At 31.1% G+C, this 10,264-nt stretch overlaps 1 protein-coding gene across 1 annotated transcript; it reads left to right on the forward strand.

The window, feature by feature from the left end:
• Positions 1 to 9,286: 9,286 nt before the first annotated feature.
• LOC122850933 (leucine-rich repeat-containing G-protein coupled receptor 4-like) lies at positions 9,287 to 10,264 on the forward strand. Its single transcript, XM_044149982.1, has one exon. The coding sequence runs from the start codon at positions 9,287 to 9,289 to the stop codon at positions 10,262 to 10,264; it is 978 nt and encodes a 325-aa protein (XP_044005917.1).

A 10,264-nucleotide genomic window follows, 5' to 3' on the forward strand; every position in this document is an offset into this window, starting at 1 on the left:
AAAAAAAAAAAGAAAAAATATTAGGCTTTAATTCAGCGTCATTCAAAACTCTATCACGGTCTAACAGATCCAACTCGTTATAAATTTTTTTTTTCCGAGTAAAATACATCAAAATCGAAAAATGAAAAAAAAAAAAACCTTCATTTTTTTTTTTCCTTAAAAATTATAAATCATAGAAAAATAATTTCATATACAAGTGATGAGTATTTGAAAGACGTATCTTTCGGGCCTTACATAAAGTCGCTGCGATTATTTTATTGAGAGTTATCGATTGAGTAACGTTACGCTAACCATGTAATAACAACGGGAACCTCTATAACTCTTGATAGAATTGTCGTAGGGTTTTCGTATATAGCTTAAAGAATGCGTCTTTTGAATACCATATATTTTTCTACAAAATTTTTTTTTTTTGAATTATAGTTTTCGAGAAAAAAAAAAAACTATTTTTTTCAATTTTTATTAGTTTTTTTTTTTTTCACTAAAAAGTATAAATAATTAAAAAGTAATTTTGTAGGTGGGTGGAAGGTATTGGATAGACGCTTCCTGGAAGCCTAACATAACCTTGCTACGATTATGCTATCCAGAGATATCATGGTAGAAATACTACAGGTATGGCAGTGCGCAGCCTGGTTTGGCCGCTGTGAATCGACCAATTAAAAGGTCGCCTTCTCGCCGCAAAAATGGAAGACTTTATGCGCGCGCGATACAAATTTGTTAAGAAAATTTTCAAGTTTTTTTTAAATTTTTCAAAAGTTATCATATTTATTTAACTAGATTTGGTATATTTTATAATGATTCACATACATCAATAATAAAAATTAATTATTTATATTAAATAAATGAATCCAAGTATAATAAATACAACACAACCTCTATTGTTTGTGGCATCAAAAAAAACAACAACAATAAAAATATTATAATTTATTTGTTAAACTGTCTTGGTTTTTTTATTTTTTTGAATTTTTATAAACATGCTCCACATATATTTATGAGTATTTACAACAATATAAAAAATAGTTGTCAAAACAGTATGTTAGAGAGAGAGGATCTTATAATAGAGATTGCGTGTTAGAAAGAAAAGCAAAACAGCTCGATGGCGCGTTCTTGATTGGTTGAAAAAATAAGGCTGCGCAGAACGCGACGAAAAAAGCATGGACTACTGCCATACCTGTAGTACTTCTACCATGAGAGATATCATGTAATATCGTGTGAAAATCGAATAGCGAAAAAACTATAAATTCGATAACTCTCGATAGGATTATCGGAAAGACTTCATTCTAGGCTTAAAAGAAGCGTCTTCAAAAACTCTAGAGCCGCGTTTAAGAACCACTCTCCGAGGCATTATTGTTTTTCGCAAAAATAATAAAAAATAAAACAAGTTTTTTTTTTTTTTTTTTCCCAAAAACTATTTTGCCTGGAGAGATAGTTTTTCGATGCGGTTCTAGAGTTTTTAAAAACGCTTTTTTTGAGTCTAAGATGAAGTCTCTACGATGATCCTATCGAGAGTTATCGAATTTATAATTTTTGCAATATGACGTTTTTACACGATATTGTCTCAATAACATAATCCTAGGGAGGTTATGTTAGGCCTAAAAGAAGCGTATTTTCAATACCTTTCACCTACCTACAAAATTACTTTTTAATTATTTATACTTTTTAGTGAAAAAAAAAAAACTAAAAATGGAAAAAAACAGTTTTTTTTTTTTCTCGAAAACTATAACTAAAAAAAAAAAAAATTTGTAGAAAAATATATGGTATTTGAAAGACGCATTTTTTAAGCTATATACGAAAACTCTACGACAATTCTATCAAGAGTTATCGAGGTTCCCGTTTCTAAGAATTCTCTAAAATTGCCTTAAAATCGTCATTAATGCATCTATTCCTGCCCAAAAATATCTTTTATGAACTTATTCTTATACAGCTGAATCTCTGGAAGAAAAAACATCACATGATTGATAATCTAACTTCATTAGTTTTCACTCTATGATTTTTTGAATGATGAAAAAAATCATCTAATTTTAAGTTTTCTTAAGTTTTCTTAAAAAGAAAAAAATAATGAAGAAATGTTTTCTATTACGTGCGATAGTGTTCTCAGAGAAGCATCCTTTGAGCCCTAAACGAACTCTCTAGGACAATTGTTTTATAAGTTATAACGGTTTTTTTTTTTTTGCTGATGATTTCAATACTGCGGCTGAGCCTTATGGCTCCTAGCCTACGTAAAAATAACCATGGAGGATTGATTTTAACGGTTTGTTTGAAAACAGTGTGGCTATCAGAAATCTAATTAAAAATTTTCTGAGCTTTATAAAATTTTTCTACGTTGATTTGTTCAAAAGTTATTCAATGCCTAAACAAGTATTATTAATTTGGTTTTTCATATTTTTTTAGAACGACTCGCGTTGATGCTGCAAACCTTCTTTACCTTGCCCGCTCGATCGGTAAAACCGGTATTTACGTTGTTACATAATTTAAAAAATAAAATATTGAGATTTTTAAAAAATAAAAAAAAAAAATATAAACTATTTCTTTTCTTTCACTATATTTTATTACTTATTTTCTTCTTTATATTTAAACTTTTTGCAATTTTGGCGTTTTTTCAAAAAAAAACAAACACAAAAGGATAAATTGAATGTTTTTACATAAATAAAGTGGTTTTAATATATAATTTAATAAATTTAATGAATATTCGATCTCAGAGCTATAGGGACCCCAAAAGATTTTGCCGAAGTTTTGAAAATTTTCACTTTTCAACCGAAAACGCATTTGTTACCAAAATTTTTTTTCAATTCAATTTTCGATAATGATTTATGTATTTATTTTCTTCTATTTGTTAATATTATATATTTTTTTTGATTCCGGAAAACATATAAGAACAAAAAGTTAGTACCAAATATCGAATGCCTCAATGGCCTCAATGGCCGAGCGTGCTGAGTACTAGCGTTGTAAACCCGTGTCAAAGGGTTTTTGAACCCCGGTCGTAGCAAAATCTAGTTAGGTAGATTATTGTTAAGGTCAGTTTGCACTGATAATTTATTTCCGTGTTTTTCTAAAAAACTAAAGAGAAATTGAAAATTTCATAGGAGTAAATTTCGTTTTCTTTCTTTTTTTACAACCGAAATGATGTAAAAAAAAAATACAATTTAAAAAAAAAAAAATTTTTTTTCCAAAAATCAAAATTTCAAAAATAAAAAAAAAATACTTCCCGAGAGTGCCCACTCTATTGAAGGCCTTAAAATACTTGTTTTGTGTCCTCGAATCCATGATCAAAAGTTCAGCAAAAAAAAAAGGGGCTTTTTGAGATATCTTGAAGTTCGATGTTGGCGCCCCCAAAAATTGAAAAAAAAAAAAAAAAAATACGGGTTTTTTTTAAGGCCAAAACCTACAACATATCAAAAAATGAGCGAAATCGCAGAGGGTCAGGCCGCAAACCCCGTGGTTTGGCTAAGAATGCCACATATACATATATATATATATTTGTTTTTTATTTTCTAGTTGTAATTCCAATTCTCAACAAACTAAAAAAAGTTAACAGTTATCTCATTTTCTTACTTAGATCAAAAATTTCTACTATTTTTATTTTTTATTTTATTTTGACTATTTGAATAAAAGATCGATCTTACCGATCGGAACATATTATTTGATGAGCGCATGCGTACAAACTTTTTATTTAGAAGAAATTGTTATAAATAATAAATCGGTAATTGTTTGGACACTTGATAATTCCCAGGTAGGAGTTCTCGGGCTTGAACAACTGTGCCAGGCTTGTGCGAGGGTCGTGTATCGAGCCTGGAAAGCACAGGCTTGACACAAGCTTGTGCCTATTGTTTTCTCCGGCCTTACACGAGCCTAGTTAACACAGGCTTGACACAAGACTGTCCCCGTTGTCTTTAACCGGCCTCACACAGGCCTTAATAATTCAAGCCGGTGTCAAGTCTGTGTTTTTTGTTTTCCCCGGCCTCACACGAGCCTCGTTAACACAGGCTTGACACAAGACTGTCCTCGTTGTCTTTAACTGGCCTCACACAGGTCTCAATAATTCAAGCCGGTGTCAAGCCTGTGTTTTTTGTTTTCCCCGGCCTCACACGAGCCTCGTTAACACAGGCTTGACACAAGGCTGTCCCTGTTGTCTTTAACCGGCCTCACATGAGCCTCGTTAACACAGGCTTGACACAAGGCTGTCCCCGTTGTCTTCAACCGGCCTCACACAGGCCTCAATAATTCAAGCCGGTGTCAAGCCTGTTTTTTTTGTTTTCCCCGGCCTCACACAAGCCTTGTGTCAAGCCCGTTTTACCAAGCCTCACACGGGACTTGACTTGTGCATATATTCAATTAAAAAAAAAAAATAAATTAATTAGATCTATAAATTGTAAATAGACATTTTAAATAAAAATTATTAGGTTTTGACTATCGTGCCAGGCTTTTACAAGGACTGTATATTGACTTTCGAATAAATTCATTCATATAAAAAATTTTGACTGACTCTTTCATGAATCCCCCGTGGTCGACTTGATAGAGCATTGGAGTTCCACGTGAGAGACCTAGGATCGATCCCCCGTTACGCCGTTTATTTTCGTTCATATAATCATCGATAATTCAAATTGTATCGCGTAAAAAATAATAATGTCAAATTAATAAATTAATAATAATTGTTTATTTATATTTTTTTATAATTTTTTTTGCAAGCCGGTGTCAAGCCTGGGAACACAAGACTGTGTCAAGCCTGGGAACACAAGCCTGTGCCAAGCCTGATACACTAGTCCGACACCAGTAAATACATCGTGAACATTCCAGACTTGACACAGGCTTGTGTCACAGGCCTGACACAGGCTTGTGTCACAGGCCTGACACAGGCCCGAGAGCCGGGTAATCAGGCTTGTCCCAGGCTTGTGCCCGTCGTCACTTCCTACCTGGGCTTTTGAATAAATAAACGCAAAAAAATTATATTGCATTCAACAAATTCTTTATAAAACTTGCCACAGCCAAGGATATGATAGAAATTCCAAGTCCGAATTTTTAAAGACTATTTATTTATTCATTACAAAGTTCGCAATGACACCTATTATTATAAAGAATCACCTCACAATTGCAAATGGGTAGTTTCAAAATTGTCGAAGATAGCCTTGGTTGTAGAGATTTTAATGAGAAAAATTTTAAGACCAAATAGAACTCTGTAAGATAATTTTTAAAATAGTTATGAAGTGCCTGAGGAAACCCAAATTCTGATATTCTGTTAATCAACAAATTTCTAGCAACAATAAAAATAAAAAAATCTTAATCTTGTAGAGCCCGTCAAAAAAACAATTCTGGCAAAAAATTTCATTAATGATTTGTTCTTAGTTTTCTTGAGGTTGTTTTCAAATGAAATTCCCGTAATTTAATTTTCGATTTTTTTTTTTAATGTTTAAATGAAATAATTATCTATTTGGTGGAATTTTTTCGTAATTTTCCTCTGCGTCAAAATCTAGATAATTAGTGTCAAAGTTGACAACTTTAACACGCAAGGATAGGGAGTATAGGTACGTTTGCGCTTGTACTTTTAAAACTCTTAATTTAAATTTTGATTTTTTTCTACAGATTTGTACACTTTACAAATACGAAATCAATGAAAAAAAAATTATCCATTTTCTCAGTGCCGTTTAAAAGATATTGGCTAATTACTTTTTAAATTTACGGGTTTTAGCCGGCTGAATTACATTGAAAATCTGGGGTACGTTCCAATACCGCCGCTCGGTTTTATTCTTCTAGCTCTATCCTTCTCTCTATCTCTTCTGGCTCAATCTTCCATCTCTTCTTCTATCCTTCTCTTACAAGAAATGTACAGTTTTGGAACTTCCCCCTGAATGTTTATTGCTAGAGTAGTATTAGTGTCTGTAAATATAAGCCGGCAACACTCACACTACTTATGACGCATCAGTAAAGTGAAAAGATTTTAGGCATGAGGGGGCGCTATAATTTTTTTATTTAACATACGTTTGTAAGTACCCTTGGGAGCGTTCGATAGCTGGCCGAGGCCAAAAATCTGGCCGTTTTTTTATCATAGTTTATTTCATATGCTTGTAGTGCCAGCACTGCTCCATTATAATTCAAAATATTTGAATGGGTTTTTCTCATAGTGAGTTTTCGATTTATCAAGTTGTCATTCTGTTGGCCCAGGCCGAGGCCCTCGGCCAGCTATCGAACGCTGCCCTAGTGAACCCAAAACGTCGCCCGGTCATGCGATTTAAAAACAACCTTAATATTTCGAATTTAAAATTTTTTCATTTTAATCAACAATTAATTAACTAATAATCAAAATTTTTTCTTTCATATCATTGGCTATAAATGCTTTCAATACCTTTCATTTAAGCTTATTTTAAACTCTCTATCTCAAATAGTTTAGAAAATATAAACATTATTTATTTTTTGAGATTGATTTCAATACGTATGGCTTTGCCTCCGTAAAAAAAAAAAATTATTATTCCTAATTAATTTGTTTCAACTATATATATCAATTAATAAAGTATAATTTTTTCGTATTTATTTTTTAGATGTAATAAATAATTATTGATACATATTAAAATGTACGATTTAATGAAAGAAATATTATATGAGCTGTCATAAGCTGTATATTTTAAATATGATGGAACTTAAAAAATTCTAAACAAGATTCGACCAGGTTGACTAATTGAGGATGTGGTAAGGATACTTGATGCTATCTTAAACATAGAAAATTATATGAAACACTTATGTATTTTGAAGGATGTCTAACAAAACGTAAAAATACAAAGAACGTTATAAAATTTTTACTTGTAAAGTTTATGAAAAATTTATTTCATATAGAATTAATTTAAATATGGATACGAATGTGTAGCTATTAAGTGATACATGGATAACGCGAGGTTGCGTATATGTTGTTTCAAGAAAAAAAATCAAGATAAAGTTTATGTTATCACGACATCAATTTTTTATCAACTGTGTGATGAATTATTGTGATTTATGACGCGTTTATGAATTGTATGAGAGATACAAAAAAAATTAAGTTAGTTGCTTAGAATATCATTATGCTTAACATAAATTGTTTAAATATTTGCACTACGTTAAAAAAAAAAAACGTCCATCTTGATTATATAAATGTTATAGACAATATTTATGGCATGACGAAAATTCTGCGTATAAAATCAAGCTCAGTGATACATTCAAATTAGAGTTCAGAAATACTTAGAGTACAATGTATAATATCGGAATGCTTTTGATTATAATCAAACTACTAATGATTTATTTGTCATTTGTTCATTCAAAGGCAACTCGGTGTCGTACAAAGCCTGATACGGCAAGTGATATTTTTTGTAAGTCGAATAATTGGACGAATTTCAATGATAAAGATTCAATCATTAAAAAGTATCCAAGTAAACTCCACATAACAAATAAGAAAGCTAACGCGTTTATAAATGATGCATTCAAAAATATATCATTTTCATCAATTGAAACGATCCAACTTGATTTGGCTGATAAATTATTGTACATTGAACCAAGTTTCTTTTCAAGGTTACAACATATTGAAAGACTTGAGATTAATTCAGCTTCAATTCTGCTAGATCCTTATAGTTTTTATGGACTAAGCAATTTGAAATATCTGAAAATACAGCTAGCCAATGAAACAGCACGACATCTGAATAAAGTATTGTATCAGCATACAAATTTAGATGAATTGGAACTTTTAAATCATCCCAATACAGATATTTGTAATTCAACAAAGAAAAATATTTCTGTTAACATATCTCAACTTCAATATACGGGTGGTTCTTTCGATAGATTAACTCAAAAATCATTTGAATGTTTGAGAAATCTTCGTACTCTTACAATCACCAATAGTAATCTAATGTTTCTTGAACCGGGTAGATTCAATAGCTTGGAAAAATTAGAAACAGTTTCAATAGTATCAAATGATAAGCTCACTCACATACTTTCGGATGTATTCAATCTTGAAAGTTTGAAAATAATAAATTTGAGCAATAACTCAATAAGTAGGATTGATAAAGGTGCATTTACAGTTACAAACAATAACTTGAAGTTACTAAACTTGAGCTTTAATTCATTAGAAATCATAGAAGAAGGAGTTTTTCTAAAACTTCGATGCAAAGTAATTGATCTTACAGGAAGTGGAATCCTCGCTATTGTCGATGGAGCATTTGAAAACTCACGTGTTAATACAATTTTTCTCCTGAAAAATGAGATATTTAAACTCAATAATTTGCAATGGGGAATAAATTATACTACAACAATAGTCTACATAGAGTTCACAAATTTAGATATTTTGGAAAGCTACAATAATAGCCGTGATTTAATGATATCAGATGAAAAGACTCGTTTGAAAAAATCATACTCATGTTATTTCAGTCAATATGGTTATTTTGAACTTTGTAAAACACAGAATAAAACTCTCAATTTAGTCACGAATCTCATTGGATATTGGCAGCCTGCAACACTTGAAATACGGGACAATAAGATACCATCGATCGAGAATAACGCATTTAATAATCTATCAATTTCAACTTTAATAGTCGATTCTACAGAAAAGGAATTTCAAATAAGCAATTTATCCTTTACAGGATTGCCGAATCTTAGAGTTCTAAAAATTAGAACAAAACCAATCTATTTGACAGCACCTGTTTTTTATTATCTGGAATCATTGACATCTCTCGAGATTCCATTGATCAATCCTTCTAAATACTTATGTGAATCATTCTCTAATCTTGTCAGCTTGGAAAATCTGTTGCTAGTGAACTATGATACAATTGATATTTGTGATGGGATATGTAGCACTATTAATTTTAAATTAAGAAAACTTCATTACGAAAATATTACATTCACAGGTCTACGACCAATGGCGTTGTCTTGCTTGAAAAAACTCGAACATTTTGGCCAAAGCAATGGCAAGCTCAAAAGATTATTATCAAATTCATTCAACGGACTTGAAAATATTCAATCTTTGGACTTATCATCGAATCAAATAGCCCGTATTGATCGAAATGTGTTCGAGATATTAATCAATTTAAATTCACTGGAACTTAGTCATAATAAAATCAACTTCATCGAGAATAAAGCTTTCGAGAATAAGATATTATCTATTCTGGATTTGAGCTACAATGAATTAATAATCATCAACAAGTATACATTCTATGGTCTGAAATGTAAACATTTGGATTTATCAAATAACAAAATAATATCTATCGAAAATTCTGCATTCGCCAATGTTGATCCCCATATACTCTATGTATATAATAATAATCAGTTCATCAAAGATACTATGGCTTGGACGCTTGACGTTTCTACTATTCAAACGGATTGTTTCGATGATGAACTATTAAGAATTTGCCAAAAAGTCAACACTTTGACATCCGTAAATTTATTGACAAATCGTAATGACTTTACTGCTTCGCATTATGGCACCTGGTCATTTATTTCGACAGATAGAGAGAAAATTGAGTTATCTAAACTGCATACAATATCATCAATTGGTAGAAATGCATTTATGGATTTAGAAGTTCGAACATTTTTGAAAACGTTGATAATTCATAAAACAAACAACGTATTCATGATTTACCCTGAATCATTTGTAGGTTTGACACAATTAGAAAACCTGGAATTAGATGTTGGACCAATTTTACTTCAAGCTCATTTATTCGATAGTTTACCATCTCTTAAATTTCTCAAAATTGAAGTAATAGAAACTTTTCAATACCTGAGTCAGGTATTGGCACCTCTTTCAAATTTAAAAACTATTGAAATCCTTGGAAATCGTTCTGTGGGTATTTGTCAAAATAAATTTTCATATGAAATACCACATTTGTTGACTGACATTCGGTATACAAATGGTCCACTTAAAGAGTTACAAGCAAATTCGATGACTTGCATTGCACAACTTGAAAAATTCACGATAACAAATACTCAGCTGAGTACTATTCAAGCTGGTGCATTCAAATCAATGGATAATCTCAAATACGTGAATTTGGCATATAATCAAATAACAATGATTTATGAAGATACTTTTGATGGTTTAAGTTGCAATTTCTTTCATTTGTCACACAACAAAATTCAAAGAATTGAATCTAATGCATTTAAACATTCTGACATTCAAAATCTGTACGTATTGAATATCACTTTCAACGTTGAATTTAATAAAAAATTTTGGAGCTTACCGGATTCTACTCACGTCTATTCCAGTGCAAATGAAGATGAACATTATGGAGTTTATATTAAACCTCCCATGTCAAAATGGTCATGA

The sequence above is a fragment of the Aphidius gifuensis genome, linkage group LG3 (genome assembly GCF_014905175.1).
Source record: "Aphidius gifuensis isolate YNYX2018 linkage group LG3, ASM1490517v1, whole genome shotgun sequence".
In the NCBI taxonomy this organism is placed as follows: domain Eukaryota; kingdom Metazoa; phylum Arthropoda; class Insecta; order Hymenoptera; family Braconidae; genus Aphidius; species Aphidius gifuensis.